An 18714-nucleotide genomic window follows, 5' to 3' on the forward strand; every position below is an offset into this window, starting at 1 on the left:
GTTTTTTTTTTTTTTTTTTTCAATAAAATAGAAGTACATACAAACTTCTTTCTTCCACCGTTCTATTTTTCTTTTGTCAATTTGTCTTTCCGACATCGATTCCTAGAGGAGGAACGATCGAACGATTACCGATGCCATCTCACTTTGAACTGCGGACGTCGAATCCTTCGGAGATGAGTAGCCCGGTTGAAGGACCGTTCTCTCTCCAAATAGCCACCAATGAAGGCGTTCGAAGTTACCGCCTGGAATCCCCTTATCAACCGCAGACTACCACTCGACCGAGCGACCCCACATACTTACCCTGCCAGGTACAGTATTCTGCACTGTGTTAATCACACTAATCGGTATCTTTATCGCTTTCGATAACGACAAGAAATTATTTTGTTACCTTGAAGAATTTTGTTAGTTTTATATCGTGTAAGCACGAGAGATTTTTAATTCATTAAGGGCTATAATTATAATATTATATATATAATTTCAAGCACACATTATAATGTATATTGTTCTTTTTTTCTGTACTACACAAATATATCAGAGATATATATATTTGCTTATGTTAGTTTATAAAATTATTAAATATATATAGTTCAAAAAGATTTTAATACCTGATTTTAATATAACAATTTAATAATCTGAAAAGTTTAAATAAAAATTGTATATTATTGGGTGTATATACTAATTATTTTATTTATAAAAAGCTTTTTGCCCCACAGAGAGATAAACATTATCTGTTAATATAAACTATTTGCTGTATTTTCTATATACATATATATACAACATAATTTATATATTTTCATTTTTACTATATATCATGTATATCTCTTTTATAGTGGTATAACATTTATACCATATATTTTATAGCATTCAACATGTCCGATACATTTCCATAAATCACATTTACTTCATCAAAAAGAAATATATTTAACTTAAATGAAAATCTTTATAAATTGCGATTTATGGGCTGTCGCGTGATTCTTCTTGAAAGAGGATAAGATATCTAATGAAGATAGGGGCAAGATACACCAATATGGTAATGCAGAGATGTATACCATACGTCTCTCGTCAGCCGGGGTATTGCGACGATATCGGCGCGCGCGCGCGTGCGCCGCTTACGGGGGCGATTATTATCGTTTCGTCAGGGTGGCTGCCGTCGCGGTGACGAAGAAGGGTGGTCGTCGCAGCGCCCGGCATCGATTCGCGCCGTCCTCGTCGTCGCGCGGTATGCGCGGGGTGACGTCATGGCGCCACGTTTACGCCAGCAGTGAGGGTCCGCATCGCGTAACGTACGTTGAGCCCTACCTGACGCGAGCGAACGAGGAGGGAAATTTTTGTTTGCGAAGAAAAGGTAGTGTCATGACTGTCATGCCGTGGCCCTGACCCTAGGCATCCCTCCAGGCCAGTCAAGCCGACCAGTCCCTGGGGTGCGCCATCCGCTCCGGCTCCCTTCTCGTTCACCGCCGTTCGCGCGATTCCTCAAATCGCGCTTTCGTATTCGGGGCTCGTTCGACTGGTTCGAGCTTCCTTCGCGGCGGAGGAACCTCATCGCTACTTATTATTCTTTACGCCAGTGAGTACGCAGCTATCATTATATCGACTTACGTAGAATGGTGCGAGATGCGAGGGGCGCGTGCGGAGAGTATGCCGGTATCTCATACGCTCGTTCATCCTCTATCTTTCACTTTTTCTCTCTTTCTCTCTTTTTTTCATTTGAAATTATCATATTTTCATCGTTAAATCGCTCAGAATACGATATGATTTGATCCATTACAAGTGTTGCGCAATACCTGAATCTCAGCGATCTGTATGTGTACGTGTGTATGTGTGTATGTGTACGTGTCTATCCATAATGTATTCCTAAGTCGCTACAGTTTAACGCGCGCGATAACATGCGTGTAGATATCCGGGAACAAGGTCCGTAGACACACGGGATAATAGGACTCGGACTTGGGGCTCGGACGCATTCAAGTCCGAAGCTCACTTCGTTTAGAATCTTCGAAGAGCTCAGTTCGTGAGCTGCGCGCACTCTCGCCAATCGTTAACAAAGTCGTCCGACGACTTTCATGAGAGTAGCACAGTAGTATATCTCTCATTGTCAGTAGAAATCTCGCATCTCTGCACCTGTCTACCTGTACCCGTCTCGTCGTTATGCAGGTAATAGTAGCAGGGGCCGTAAGTTACGTAAGCTTGAGCAGTACAGTCTCGAACGGTTCAAACGATCTTAAACGAAGTGTTACAGTCTCATATCGAGGACTACCTGCCGTATCTGGGCGGCGCGGCCGGCGCTCTCTTCGTCACCGGGGTAGCTTACTGGGCTTCCAGACCGAATGCCGAAAGACCGCTCTTTCCGCTCGATGCCCAGGCGTTGGTACTACCGGTAAGTAAGGAACAGAAACACGTGTCGGTCGCTATTTTTTTTCGCGAGATTGAGAATGCTTTTTCTTCTCGCTCTAACTAGGACGTTTGTGATTCAAACAAAAATAGATCCGCTACTATTTTGAAAATAGATTTGATCTATTAGTCATCCCTCCTATGTTGTCCAATGTTTTTTTTCCATTTTTTTCGCCTGAATCTGTTTAATTGTGAGAAATGGGTTACAAATAAAAATTAAAAGGAATAGATCAATTTTCGTGCCACATTTTGAAATTTTAAGTAACATCCTTATCTAAAAATCGCTATCAAAAGTTTCTTATCAAAAGATCGAAAGATATCGAAGAAACGCAAATATTTTAATGTGCCAGTTCTCAGTGATTTAGTGGATTGATTTATGTATTGCACATTATTAAGCAATTCAAAGATCGAGAGATTTTTACTGAAGAACAGAATATTTCAATCTGACAGCTTTTAATGGGCGGTTTGAAGTGGGCTACCTATTTATGTGACATGTGTGTTATTATCAGTATGCGATTATAGTAGTAACGAAAAAACGGCGAAGGTTCTCTTGTGATACACAACAAAACATACAAAATATATATAGAGTGGTCCGTAATTCATGGTACAACTGGCAAGAGGCTGATTCTTCATGAAAAAATAAATCGAAATTGCAGAATGAAATTTTTTCATATAGAGTTTCGTTTTTAATAAAATCGACTTTAAATATTAGTTGAGTACGCGTGCACTTGACTTAAGACGCTATTGAGCGGATCTCGATACAAACCATTATTTACTTTTCTGTTTACAGTATCACTTTGTATGGGCTATTCAGTATACACATAATAAATATATATACATATACAGGGTGCCCTATAATTCGCGGATCACCCGCCATGTGCAGGTAGAGCACATGAAACCGAGAAGAAAATATATATTTGTTATGATCTATCTCTTTTATTTTAAACGATAAAAGGAGTGGCCAATTTTGATGGGACACCCTATATATAAGTAAGAAAAAAAGCGAAATTAAAAAAAGCAGAATTAAAATAAAAAAGAGTTTCCAACCAAGGAATAAATAAATCACGCCTCAAGGTACGTACATTGCGAAATTCCAGATGAGTAACTAAAACTTTCCCCACACGTGTTCTTTTGCATGACATGGACAAAATATGAATTATTTATATATACCAACGTATTTGCAATTTGATCTCTCTGTCGTTTGTCGAAAGAACCAGTTTGTAAAACAATTTATTTATATATTTCAAATTATTTATTACAAAATACAAGACATTCGAACAAATATCCTAATTATTGGGTAGAGCCTAAATTTAGAATTGGCAAATACAAATCCTAAAATTGGAACAAATAGCTCTACCTGCACATGGCGGGTGATCCACGAATTATGGGACACCCTGTATATCAATATATATCGGCATTAAATCTAGAGTTTAGAAAGAAAAAATATATCACATGAATTAATAGTAGGTATGTTTAGTGGCAATAAATTATTTATACTTTATTTTTTAATGGGCAGTTTAAAGTGGGCTACTTATTTATGTGACATGTGTGTTAAGCAAAAAATGTTATTATAAATATTATAGTAGTAATGAAAAAATTACGAAAAGATTCTTATGTGATACACAACAATAAAGCATACAACACATATTTATGTGTTGATGTTAAATTAATACGAAGAGATTATGGTTAATTGATAATAAATTAAAGAATATAATCAAAGAGTATTTTTTGTTTTCTGCTTTTATTTAACACACGTTATAACGCGATGTTTAAGTATTACTTAACGTGATGTAATGTTTATTCAGACAGTACGTGTCTTTAAAAGACGTCAAAAAAACAACTTAAAAATGTCTTATCGTCACCTTTAAAATATTTTTTGGCCTTTCCGTGCTGTCTAGAGGTAAACATATTGATAGACATATTATGATTTCGTTTCTGATTTTCTGATTTAAATTCATTAGAGAGATCTTTATTTCTAAGGATATTTCAAATCCATTGCTTGTGCGACATATAAATCAATGACGTCCATTAATGTGCAAACAAAGATACGCAATGCATTAGAGATTATTTATTTTTTCGTCGAATACAAAAAAATAACTTTTAAAAAGTATATATTAACGTGCGTCACACACAGTGGAAGAAGAGCATTTCTATAACATATTTTTTATATTATACCAAAATGTAATCTAAATGACATAGACGTATATAATATTTTTTTTATTTTGTGCGTGAATTCTAGATATATATCTTAAAGAGTATTAATCTACGATTCGTTAAGAATCGCGGTCTGCATAATTTTTGAAAAACAAAGATACATCTAGCTAAATTTTTTTCAAAATAAAAAGAAACGTGCGCGATTGATACATTTTCGAGCAAAAAGCATTTATAAGATTTAATATAGCAAATGCGAAGCTAAAATGAACAATCGATCGAAGTGTGAGTGAGAGTTCAATTAATATGCAAGATAATATGCAAAATGAGAGTTCAATTAATATGCAAGAATAAAAATATATTGACCGCATATTATACACGAACATTTTACATAGACATTAGCGTCACGCGGTTTTACAGAATCTTTTACAAAATATAATATTCCAAGTATTAAACGCGTTTCACTAAAGATTTTTTCGAAGCCTGACTACAGATATATAATATACAGATATATAGATAATGAGCTTTCCAGATTAACTTTATCAATCGGCTCGCAGCGACCCTCGTCTCGGTTTACATAGGCTTTCCTTCAAACCCTGACTATCGTCGCGAGGAATAAGATATCGATTTTGGTGAACCCGATGTGCGTTTTTTCACCGTATATGTTTACACATAAATATTTGCAACTGTTTTATATTGATGTTTCGCACATCGTCAATTATTTTTATAAGATTCATAAACTTGCAAGCTTTAACGTTTTGAGAGGATTAATCATTGCATTTTATATATATTAATGGATATTAAATTATATATCAATGACGTATAACTATAGAATTCATTCTTTCATTGAATGATTCAATTAAATATCAGATTGCGAATAGTCAACACTTGACTATCCTCTATGATCCTTTTATGTAGAGTGTTCTAGAATATCTAATAGAATATCTTTCACGATTCTTTTACAAGACAATAAAAATGAAAATAGGCTTAAAAAAATTTTTTAAGGAACCCAAGGAAAACGAAATGGTTAAAGAATCCAAAGAAGAAAATAAATAAATACGTTAAGTTTTAAACACTCTGCGTATCATATGTAATACGTACTGCATTATTTTTGAATGAAGATCATCACTACTGACATGACAATCTTCATTTTCTTTTAATCCTAACTGTTTATTCAAACATTTCTAATTTTTGAATGTTTTATTGCTCTTCGTTTGCATCGATTGATCAAACTAAAATTTAATCAATTTATTGTTGTTCTAATAAATGTTCTCTTAAGAAAAGCATCGCAATAGAAGTCTATAATAATCTAATCGATTTGACAGCTAAATTATTTCGAAAGAAACTCGCTTAGAATTCTGTATCACCTTCAAATGAAATTTTTTTTTTTTAAATACGTACAACAGTTTACAACATTTCGGAGCAATATAACATTTTGCGTTACCTGCTCTATGTATTATCCTTCGTCCAGATTTTTTCACGTTACACAGCGAATGATCCATAAAACAAGCGCTCGATCTTGAAGCTCGGCATATTTTGCACATCTCTCGGCGTAATAACACCTCGCCCTGAACATTTTAGAAATTACCTGCTCACGCGACGAGATACGATACGCGAAAAAGGAATGAACACCGCGAAAAGCAAAGTTCCACCACTCGACGTGTGGCCGACGCTGATCGGTCGGCCAAACTCCCGCTGGCAATTGTCCAAACTTCTCGAGGACGACGACGTACTATATTTAAACGCATAGTCGAGGATCTTCGCGAGGCCGGTTGGCGTCGCGTAAAGCCCGTATCAGACTACGCATTGAAGATTGAGATTGAAGATTGAAGATTGAAATTTGACCAATCAGGACAAAGAAATTTTAGTTCCTTTTGTTCTGATTAGTCAAATTCCAATCTTTAATCTTCAATCTTCAATTTTCAATGCGTAGTTTGATACGGGCTTTAGCATTGTCAATACGGATATTGCGGTTTAAATTGTGCGATTTCCATTTTTATGCAATCTATCAGATCGAAAATCGGGTGAATATTTAGAATAGAGGATTACATATTTCGGATTTTTTGTTCAACACTATTGTTTGGATCCATTCGATTCATTTCTGTTTTTTAATGTACCTGATATTTGTATGATAGAAAAAAAAAAACTAGTACTTGAATATATATGTCCGAGTACTTTCAACATCTCTGTCTACGTGAACGATACCTAAAAGAACACGAAATCTCAAGATTCGACAAAAAAGTCCGCATTGTAGAGTTTGATATTTGACGTAGAGAGAAGATACCGAAACCGTGCACGCGAACATAACATCTAAACTGACATATCTCTATTCCTCTGATTAAGAAATCTCTGTCGCACTTTATCAGAGCTGATATGAATATGATCTGTTTAGTCATCGTGGAAACCTAGTTTGTACATTCCTTGTTCCTTTATACGCTATATTGTCTTTTATCGAGAGCCCTCGAAAGCTTTTTTCCTGCAAGTGTGTTTTTGGCGAATTACATAATCTAAATAATGATGATAAATTATATTTTTTTGATAATATTTTGTTATTCTATATATCTTTGTAGGATTTAAATCTGTTTTATCTTTGCTTTTAAATTTTCTACAATTTTTTCCATGTTTATATAATTTTTGAGTATATCAACTTTTGGGATTAATTTCTCAGGTTTCGTTCGGTTTGAAAAAAGGCCACCTTCTTTTTTAAAAGTTTGAAACGATGATCCAATCTCATCAAAACGTAATACGATCAGAGAGGAAGCAGTCTCTAGTAAATATCTGAGGATTTAAATTTTTATTTCGAACTTGTTCAGCCAAGGACTAGAACCAATATAATAAGTCTCGGCAACTTTCTTTTACGTTCTTCTCGAGAAATTTAGAAAGATTATCGCTTTAAAAGATTATCGCTTTCCTTAATTAAAAAAGAGAAACATTGTGAGAATCTTACATAATAATTTGAATCTAACGATGAAGGAAAATTCCCGTTTTAAGGTATCGCTTGAATATATTAAACAGGTATTTCAACTTGATTTACTACCATAATTTCGCTTCGATTTCACATTAACGATCCATCAAAGTTTCTCCGTATAGTTATGAGCATTAACCATATATACTCGAACGTCCGGATATTCCCGGTAATATCGGAATATTATCTTTACCGGGATATACCTGTTGAAATGACTGACGACAATATTGACAGTACGACAGATATCTCTTCCGCGGAGAGCAGCGCCGAGCAGCATCATCCGCGTGATATTCGCGCCGCGAGCCAAAAACTCGGACCGCAAGCTCGGTCGCAAGCTCGATTTGAATTCAGTGACCGCGGGCGCGTTGGTCCGGTTGGACCAATCCGTTTTTATACCTGCCTGTGTGTCGGAGAAACCGATTTCTCTTGAGAGGAGAGCCCGACGGCGTATGCGCGCCTGTCAAGAGTGTGCGTGTTACGTGTGCCGTCAACCAGCATGTCGTCAGGCTGTTTCCTTCCCGAGCCGATCCACCCACCGATAGATCTCGGCGATCAGTCTGAGACGATCAAGGTGAAGATCAAGGCCTCCGTGGAAAAAGAATAATTTAAAATACGCGCATTTCGATTATTGAGCTGATACCCCTTTACAATAAAACTACCCCACATCTCCCTAGCATAAGAGAGAACTATACTTAAAATGAAAGAAATTAATTATTTCGTGATTAAATATTATTTATCGATTTATGAGCTCGTAAAATACATGCATTTTGATTATTGAACTGAATCTCTTTACAATAAAATCACCTCACATCTCCCTAGCACAAGAGAGAATTATACTTAAAACGAAAGAAATTAATTATTTCGCGACTAAATATTGTTTATCGATTTATGAGCTTGCAAAATACGTGTACCCCACAAAAAGTATTAAATTCCTGCCCAGGGTAACGAGCTCAATATTTTTAATTTGCGGGATATAAAAGCTCGCATAAATAGCTCATAATTATGCGCAATTCGTTTTTTATTTTTGCAAGATGGGAAGCCAGCTCGACAGAGGTACGCGCGACGCGGTTCATTTTCTCGTTTACTTACGACGATCAAAGTCGTGCTTCGAAGCTTTTTTTTTTATGAGACGCGTAATTTCGCAAAATAAAAATCTTCACACAAATACATTTAACTATAGTTAAATATGCTGTGTTAAATAAATGTATAATTGAACGCAATTGATTATAAGTTATGCATATGAACGTGATATCTTGTTTGTATGCAAAATTAGATACAATTTACCATAAAGAGATGTAAATTTTTTGTAATACTATTTGAGTTATAAATAACTCTATCGGAGCTCTCATTTACCACCCTATAATTTTGAATCTTTAGTGAGTTATTTCGTAATTACTATGTCATGTAAAGATATATGATAATAAAACAAGTATAATTATCATAATAAGTCGTAATATACATATGTAACTTTTAATACACTGTGCGTTGCATTTATAATTTATTTGATTTATTGTTAATGCTAAATATTTCATATATATAATTAAAAATTAAAATTTTTTTGGAATGTGAATCTCTTCGTAAATTTAAATTTAAATGGCAAACAAGATTGCATTGTTTATTAAATCAAGAAAAGAAAGGCCATTTTTAAAATTTTATTAAATGCATCAAAAAAACCCAGTTTTTTTTTTAAATTAATTAAATTTATTCATGATAATAATTGCATTATTTTCCATCGTGAGAGACTATATCGTAAGTTCTTGTTTGCTTGTAAATAAAACTCTTCATTTTTCGATTAAAAAAAAACATACATACATTTTTAACGACGTTGCACTTTCCTTCAAAGCTCAGTTTTGAAAAAGCGTTTTATATATATTTTCCGCTAATTATAATTAAAAAAAAAAAAAACATATTTTCAAGAGATTTTTCGCGAAGAAATCCGCAAATTACTACAAGAATACATAGGTCATTTTAACCTTGTATACGAAACGTTTTGCCGATGCAGTATGCATCGAGAACGTGGGTAGTTGTCGTTACACAAGCACGTCGATGAGGCTGAAAAAAGCGGACGTCCGCGTCAGTCTGGGCGGCAGAAATCGATATATAGAAAATGGGCGAATATATGTACGAATATGTGTGCTGTCGTGAAATAAACAGTTGTCCCTTTACCTGCACCCTTTGCCCCATGTCGCGTAATCGGCTGCTCCGTGCGCGTTGATACGTACGCGGGGCCGCGTGCATCGCCCGGCTAAATTTAGTGTTGCACTTGCCATATGTCCGGTTACGTAATGATCGACCGGACTTCGTATGTACCGGATCTCTCTCTCCCTCTCTCTCTCTCTCTCTCTTTCTCTCGCGAGTGTTTTACTTGACTTCTCGTCTCTTCTTCGCAGGGCAACGAGTATATCCGGGTGTCCAAGTTCTACAAGGAGGGCAGAGAAGGCAAATTCATTACCTTCTTATACGAGGATACGCTCACCCTCTATGACAGCTTCCGTCGCGGCGCCAAGGAATCCAGTGAGTCATTATTTTCAGAAGCAACATAATTCTCTTTCTCTCATTCCAATCTTTGAAAATGAAAATAGTGGTTTCCCGATTAAATTTAATTAAAGTTAAGTGGCGTTTGATTGATTCCTTATATACATTAATTTCAACTGAAGTCTAACGTCACGTTTACTTAATGTCGAGTGATGACATTAAGTGACAGAATAACTCAAGAAGCGATGTTAGATGGAAAATCGCATAAATCTCTACAATATTCGTACTTGAAGTTTTCGGACGCGACACATTCAATGTTTACGCATACATTTTGCACATCCGCGTGCAATTGCGTACGTCGATTTAGCTAGTGACTCGTTTGGCAAGCGACACGGCACCGAAGATCGCGCTATAAAACGAGTAAACAAGCGGCTTCTTAACGAGCGCGGACTTAACGGCACGAATTATCGGCCGGCGATACGCGCTTCGTCGAGATTCGACGACCTTTTCGACGAAGGTTGACAGTTATTTCGGGCACGTGTATAACATCTCTTATTTTCGCCTCGCCGCGCGAAACCTACGCCCCCGCAGCCGACACCTGTCGCAGCTTTATGCGACCTATAACGATAACGACGTTAACGATGACGGCGAGCGTGTCCGAAGAATCGATAATATTGCCGAGGTGCCGCTCGCTTAACAATTGTATGACGTATAAGAAAATCTTGTGCGACTAGTAGTCCACCACGTGAGCTATTATTTATTCGGATTGTTTAGATTGTTTGATTATTTTGTCGGATCGTCCTGCATTTGTGTTTTATTATTAATTTTATTCATGAGAAAGAATTTTCTTCGACTAGAACATTCTGAAATTTATGAAATTTTAAAAATATAAGTACTAGACTTTTAGCATTTTTAATATAGCTAGCAATTGTTTAAACTTGTTTAAACAATAATAAATAATGCATGAATAATTAATAATTTCAATAACTGATAACTATATTAGATAACTATATTAGATTATATATTAGATAACTATATTATATTATAAAGACGTCTTGCGTCTTCTTGAAGAAAGTACTTTTTCTTTATTAAATTATATCTTCTATCTTCTATTATATCTTCTTTCTTTTGCGAAGAATAAATTAAAAACAAAAATTATACAGTTCCTAGATTTGATTTACCTTCTTAAAATAAACTTGGGCAGCAAACAAAAGTAATGCATTACTTATTAAGACACTCTCTATGTTTTCTAAAAATTCATAATTTCATGAATTTTTGAGTTGAGTAACATTCATCAATAATCAAATAAAATGCTGTTTCAAATATTGCAAAAACAGTGAAAAGAACAAAAATAATAGTGTTATTCCTTCCATAAATCGATTTGATTAAATAATATGTAATGATGTAATAAAGAGAGTGTACTTTAGTTAATTTTCATTTATACCACAAATTATACTTATATATATTTTAGTTACTATGTAGAATAGATTCACATTAATTCTTTTATTATCAAACTTTTTTACTCAAGTTTTGTTTGAATAAGAAATCTATTTTCTTTTCCAACGCGTTATTCTTGATGCATAAGCGTATTTTAATCGATCTGATTATGATATATTAAAGAATCCTAAACAGGATTTATGAATTTTACGTTAAAGTAATTATTCTCTTTGATCAATATGATCTTTCTTTCATTCGCAGATAATGGTCCCTGTCTCGGGTGGAGGGACGGGCCCAACAAACCCTACCAATGGCTTCATTACAACGAGACGCTGCTCAGGGCGAAGAATTTTGGTTCCGGCCTAGTGTCCCTGGGGCTGGCCCCTGGTCCACAAACTTTAATAGGCCTGTACAGTCAGAATTGCCCCGAGTGGGTTCTCACCGAGCAGGCATGTTATACATATTCACTCGTGGTGGTACCATTGTACGACACCTTGGGCCCGGACGCTTGCGCGTACATAATCAATCAGGCTGAGATTAATGTGGTGGTATGCGAAGATGACCAAAAGTGCAATTTACTCCTCGACAAAGCACCGAGGTACGTGACAATATTGACAATTCTTCGTAGGAAAATACTAGGATATTCTAGCAGCTCTAAATTATCTCTTAATCCTTTGAACAATCTCGTAACTCTTCTATTAAATTTTCTTGGTTTTAAGATGTCTTGTATACTTCATTTTTTTCTACTTATTACTCTGTTAATTGGATAATTATCGGTTATCAATAATTGGTTTAATTATCAATTATTCAAAATACTAGCAACATACAGCAATTGGCATACATTCTCATGGAAAATTTATTTTGCGTAACTATATGTAATCTGAGAATATTATCAATGCTATTCATTATGGATGGAGTTATACGTTTAAAAATTAAACAGCGCTTAATTTAGCGTACCAATGGAAAAATCGTACATAATGTAATTTAGTCCTCGTTGATATATCAATTGCATATTAGATACCGAATAATTTATGTATAAATATGTAATTAGATTACGAGGAATAACTCCTTTTTAAGCGGAATATTTATGCGAAATAATATCCAGAAAAAAGAAAACCAATTTCGCAAAACTCATCTATGTTTAAAAATATATGCAAAGTGTCTCCATCATCGCAATATTAATAACAAAATACATTAATGACACTTTAATCGCATGTTCTTCGACATATTCCATATAAGAGATATAGATCTATATTTTACTAATATCTTACAACAAATTTTCGTCTATGACGCAATGTCACGCGACCTCACGAGATGTGGTCACACGTTCGGAGCGTTGGTTTTCTCAAAGAGAAAATGTTTTCAAAAACAGCGATGTTGAAAGTGTTAATTTGTAACGCTGCCAAGAGCTCGCAAGAGCTTACAAAGCAGGCGAGCGGCTTCCCCGGCTGATGAAGCCCCCATCTTCCGTTGTGCCTGTCATATTTCAACGTTTCCTCGGTATTACGACAGGTGTTTACGGAAGCTGATAGTGATGAAGGAGACGCGGCCGGCGACGAATCAGCGGGCAAAGAACCGCGGCATCGAGCTGTACAGATTCGACGACATCGAGCGTCTTGGCGCCCAGAAGAATCATCCGGAGCTGCCGCCGAAGCCGTCCGATCTCTGTACGATATGTTACACGTCCGGCACCACAGGCAATCCGAAGGGCGTCATGTTGACTCATCAGAATATCATGGCGGCCAATTGTTCGGTGATGTTGCAGCTGGGCGATCATGGTCTTACGAGCAAGGACACGCTGATCAGCTTTTTGCCATTGGCGCATATGTTGGAGCGCTGCTGCGAGAATTCCATGTACATGATGGGCGGCGCAGTCGGCTTTTACAGCGGTGACATCAAAAAGCTACCCGAGGACATGAAGGCCCTCAGACCTACCGTCATGCCGGCCGTGCCTAGGCTGCTGAATCGGATTTACGACAAGGTGAGCGATTATTTGAGATACATTTATTCCATTTTGTTGTTCTAATGTCATCCGGAATGAAGAAATTTTCTATGACGTTGCAAATCAATGAATTGTAAAAATAAACGAACGTGACGCTGAAATAATCATTTATCAGTCGAGCGATTGATAATTTATTCATATTAAACTTTTTTGATATGTCATTCTTATTATTCTCAAGAGAGCGGAAAGATAATAGGATGTTTTATATTATATATAGGTCGTAAAGGTGAAAGAAACGAGAAGGGGGGACGGGGGCAGGGGAGGAAAGCGGAGATTGTAATTTTCCAGGACAAATAGGCTTCATGACTTGTTATGAAAGAGACATTTGACATTTGTACTCGCGCTGTTTATGTCTGGATATATCTACTATCTGACAATTAATTCTGAAATATCGCGTAATTGAGTTCTCTTTATCGTAGTTTATTTCAAATAATTTATTGCTGTTGTCTATCTGTTTTTTGCGTCGATACATAGCATTTTATTTTTAGTTTGCACTTTTGTGTAATACACACATACACACACTTGGAATACAAAAATATAAACAACTCATATATAAAAAAATATGAAAACTCATTCCAAATAACATTTTAGAATCATATTTATGGCATTTTATGGCACTTCTAATCTGAGTGAGATTATCAATACAAATAAGATTTGATTAGCCCTATTATATAAACGATAATAATTCATTAACAAGATACAGATAATTCACACACATTAACAAGATACAGAAATTTATAAATATGTACATTTATCTACTTTTCGAACAATCCAATAGATTCAATATGTTGAAAGATCTCTCGTTTTGATTAGCTAATTCGTGTTTACACGTAGCATCACGTTCGTTTATTTTTAGAAGTCATTGACATAGCGCAAGCTGTGTATCTTTTTTAATGTTATAAGAATGGCCTGTAAATATCAGTTCTGATATATTATGTATTTAGTTAATTTAGTAAAAAGTGTCAATAGCATTGTAAGTTTTTACAAAAAGCAACGATATCTTTTACACGGCATTGTGGGCATTTCCTTGATGTTTTTCTTCAAGTTAAAAGAGTTCAGAGTTTCCTGGCATTTCATTTAGCGAACAATTGCTATTACTAGCATATGGTCCATTGTGTTAAACGGAAGTTGTGTGTTCTTGGACATTGTTCAATATTTTTACGGCGCGACGACGTATTGTACAACGACATTAAACATCAATAAACTTGCCTTTCATAGCCTGTATTCATATGCAATGTTTGACACAGCAAAAACATCGTTAAATGTCTATAATCTTAATACAACTTACAATTCATCCGGTATGTTTTTTCATATATCGAATTATAAATTTATATCTTACTTTCAATTTATAATATTAATCTTCTTATAAGAATATAATAGAAATATTCTGTCTCTCCCTTTCTTTCTTTTAAAATTTTCTAAAATTAATCCTCAAATGAAGCATTATTGGGCATCGTTATTGCAATCCTCAATCGTAATAGCGCTTGCTTTTGGCGCGTCTCATGAATTTTCTCGCGGCTACGCAATAATTCATTACGTGCCAACGTTGTATCATGCAAATGAGGGGAACAGGTGCGGGATCAACTCTGCGACGTGATTCTGACGTTCGTCTGAATGGGGTACACGCGGGCGAACGTATCATTGAATTATGTTAGGCGTCGTATCTTTTGTTGCACGCGTCGATGCCTCTCTTCTGCGGTTACCCCATCCGAGTTTCGAAAAGTAGGCGCGAAGAAAAAAGCCAACTGGGATGCGGTCGCGCATTTTTCTACACAGACATGTACCTGTAGATACCGCCGCTGATAGATGCCGAGTTTGTTGACAATGAGTAAAATTTAATAGATAAGTCATATAACGCACATATATACCCCGATTAAGGACTTGTCTGTCTTCCATAATTATCGTATACTGATTTATTCTGCTTCATAAAAATGTTCAAGACAAAATAAATGTTCTTTTTTTTTCTGTGTGTAAGACTTTACTCTAGATATATTATTTTTCATATCTAACAATAAGTAGATATTTTTTCAAGGAAAAGTTGAAAAATTTGTGTTAGATTTAACAGATATCACATGTCTCACACAAATTTTTGTGTTAATTTAACATAATATGATATGTTAAATGGTGACATTAATACTATATGTTAATATTTTAACACAAAATAAATGCAAATCTCAAAGTAATTTGAAATAAATTTTATGTAAAAAATCAACATAATAACGAAGCGAATAAATTTGGATGTCATTATTGAGAAAGTTTAATTTTTTTCACAAATTTTCTGTTAAGACATTCGCGTGCGTTTATTATTATATTATTTATTTTTTGTGATTCGCGTCTTTTGTGACCATTATTCATATTAGAATGTTTAATTTTACAAATTATCCGTTAAGACATTCGCGAATTGTACAATTTTCATGATCTGAATATATTGCGCGGGTATTCGCTATTGTTCCTTAACCCTATTTATGACTTATTTCTTTATTTTGATTTCATGGGAGCTATTTAGTTATTTTAAATTTGGATATTCTTGAACCTCTTCGTTTCCGCTACCGAATTCGCGAATGATAAATTAATTTATCATCGCTTGCCTATTGACAAGATGTGACATCGAAGTCAATCGCAGCTGCCCAAATAGATTTTCATCTTCTCCGTTTTATAATAACTCACTAATAATAACAAAAGTATCCAATTAAAATTTATGGCAACCAGAATTTATGGCGACCAAAATTGTCGAGATGAAATAACGCACGTCTTGATGACGCGGAAGAAAATATTATCGCTTGTAAGTGGGAAAAATATATGAGAGATTAATATAGCTGATTGTGACGCATCTCATATAACAGGTTTACTATAAAAGCTGGTAGAAAATATAATCTAAAAATATAATATGCACGGAAAATGCGTGCGTCATGCTCTTTATTGCATCATGCCTTCTTTTTTTATCATTATCTTATTCTTGATTTGTGTCTGCAGGTGCACACCGAGCTTCGCAGCTCGTTCTTGAAGAGGATGATCTTTAACATGGGTATGCGGGCGAAAGAGTCGGAGATCAAGAAGAGCATCGTCAGGATAAACAGCGTATGGGACAAGATCGTATTCAGGAAGATTCAGGAATCGATGGGCGGCAGGTTGAGACTGATGCTCGTGGGTTCCGCGCCGCTGGCGGCGAATGTGCTTACATTTACCAGGTGTGCTTTGGGCTGTGTGGTGGTCGAAGGTTACGGTCAAACGGAATGTAGCGCACCAATAACGCTTACTATTCAGGTTCGTATCTTTGTATCTTCGTATGACGACAGTGTCAATTGTCCAAACCTCGTTTTCGCGGCTTTACGGTCGACAGATGTAAATTTATTATGCTAATTTCCACGAAATTGTCGAAGAATAAATTTAAAGAGATAATTTGGTGTCAAAATGTTGTAACATGGATCTTTGTACATTGCATTGCTCTATGTGTTATCTTATACATGAGTATTAAAAATATTTTATTTTATTTTTTCTCCTTAATATTTTATTATTTTATTTATTTTATTGTTATTCATTTTATATGCGTTCTCTCTCTCTCTCTCTCTCTCTCCCTTTCTCTCTCTCTCTCTCTCTCTCTTTTATATATATTTTACTTATATCCTTTATTTTGTTTTCTTAATATTTTTTTTCTTTCTCTCTCTCTCTCTCTGAACGAAGAATTCTTCACTGAAGAATACGATTTTGCCAATTTTGTTATACTGTTCGAAGAAAGAATAGAGAAAGTGTTTGGTGATGGATGTACGTCTATAAGACCGTTAACATTCTACACGGCAATGTTTAAAGAAAAAATACGTAAATATATATGTGTATATGTATCGTATTATAGAGACCTTTCGATTATACATAACTGCTAACAACGGTTATGCGAGCGATCGATAAATGCTCCGCGAATACATTTTTTATAAAACTAAGTCTGATAAATGCTAACGTAAGCATGCATGGCAGTATAGATAAGTAAACTTTGGAATAATGCGTAAAGTTATTTCTTATACAGGGTGTCCGCAATTTAAATGTCAAAACTTTAGGAGCGTATAGGGGACCGATAAACTAAGACAAAAAGTCCTTTAGAGATTTGCTCGTCTTTGCTTCGTTTTGAAGAAAATCGCAAAAAGCAAAAGCTTAGATAAGCATCGCATAAATGCTTTTTGAGAAATATTTGCTTTTGAGAAGTATATTAATAAGAAATGTTGTTTTATAAATATTCTAATCACTTAGGCATAAATTAATGTCATTTTGTTCTTTACTACATGTTTGTGAAAATGCGCAGTTACATACTAACTTCTTACTATATAATCTCTTGACATACTACAAGAAGTTAATATTGTAAAATATCTGTACACACGACATTCTTTTGTAGACACTTTGACTGTAATTCGATACTCGTTCACCCCTTCCTTTTCTTTGTAATCGATAATTTATTTTAAAAAAGATCTCTAGAGAGAGAGAGAAAGAGAACGCGGCAGGAGAATATTTATTGCTGACAAATTGATAGCATTCAAAAATGTTTTTATTGAATACTGACTAATAATCAAGTGATACGTGTCCTCTCTATTCTTGGCGCGTCTGCGAGATATCGACATAGCTGTATAGCCGCGCGCGCGCGGTCGCAGATATTTCTGTCATCGAATCAAAGCTTTAGAGCCATGTGCCAGGACACGCCACCTCTATCACAAGACCATTAGCTGCTACGTTATTGAATGCACCTCGTATTCCATCGTAAAATTCATCGATCCATTCGTTTATACATGTGTAACATATCTTATAGTATACATATTTGTAGCACATGCGCTGGCAAAAGTATTCGCTGATAGATTCATTTTTGGCGAATAAATTAATAGATTTTCTATGAAAGGTAGAAATAATTTTTTTTTTAAATTCAATCCGCAGATTTAATTCACGTGTTTTTCATCTCTAAATACAGGGCGATCACGTGCCGGGACACGTGGGACCACCGGTGGCTTGTTGTTGCATCAAACTCGTCGATGTTCCGGAAATGGAATATTATGCGGTGAATAATCAGGGTGAGGTGTGTGTCAAGGGCACCAATATCTTCGTAGGATACTACAAAGATCCCGAAAAGACTGCCGAGGTGATCGATGACCAGGGATGGCATCACACGGGCGATATAGGCATGTGGCAGCCTGTGAGTAATTATACATTTCGCTCACAACCATATTGTCGCGAACTTTTATTCTCATGATGAAAATTTTCACAACCGAGCTACTGATCAATCCTTATTCTCTCTTACAGATTTTTATAATATATATATATA

The 18714-nt window shown here is 35.4% G+C and overlaps 1 protein-coding gene and 1 long non-coding RNA gene across 4 annotated transcripts in view; one reads left to right on the forward strand and one right to left on the reverse strand.

Moving 5' to 3' along the window:
• Positions 1-1053: 1053 nt before the first annotated feature.
• The window catches only part of LOC115245760 (long-chain-fatty-acid--CoA ligase 1), a 19211-nt gene continuing 1550 nt past the window's right edge, over positions 1054-18714 (forward strand). The window contains exons 1-7 of one of the 3 annotated variants that reach the window (XM_029824225.1): positions 1054-1567; positions 2229-2374; positions 9895-10018; positions 11678-12014; positions 12929-13397; positions 16392-16682; positions 18364-18585. In XM_029824225.1, the coding sequence (XP_029680085.1) occupies position 1567; positions 2229-2374; positions 9895-10018; positions 11678-12014; positions 12929-13397; positions 16392-16682; positions 18364-18585 (1590 nt within the window). In that variant the 5' untranslated portion in view covers positions 1054-1566. Of the gene's footprint in view, positions 1568-1637; positions 2152-2228; positions 2375-7864; positions 8076-9894; positions 10019-11677; positions 12015-12928; positions 13398-16391; positions 16683-18363; positions 18586-18714 lie in introns of those variants that run through there. The other 2 variants (XM_029824226.1, XM_029824227.1) reach the window with 2 other exon arrangements.
• On the reverse strand, positions 8630-9878 carry LOC115245765. The gene is made up of 2 exons (XR_003885598.1): positions 9671-9878; positions 8630-9556 (listed from the first exon to the last, which is right to left on the reverse strand). It is a non-coding gene; the product is annotated as an uncharacterized LOC115245765 (long non-coding RNA).

This window comes from Formica exsecta, unplaced genomic scaffold (assembly GCF_003651465.1).
Source record: "Formica exsecta isolate Colony F162 unplaced genomic scaffold, ASM365146v1 scaffold13, whole genome shotgun sequence".
In the NCBI taxonomy this organism is placed as follows: domain Eukaryota; kingdom Metazoa; phylum Arthropoda; class Insecta; order Hymenoptera; family Formicidae; genus Formica; species Formica exsecta.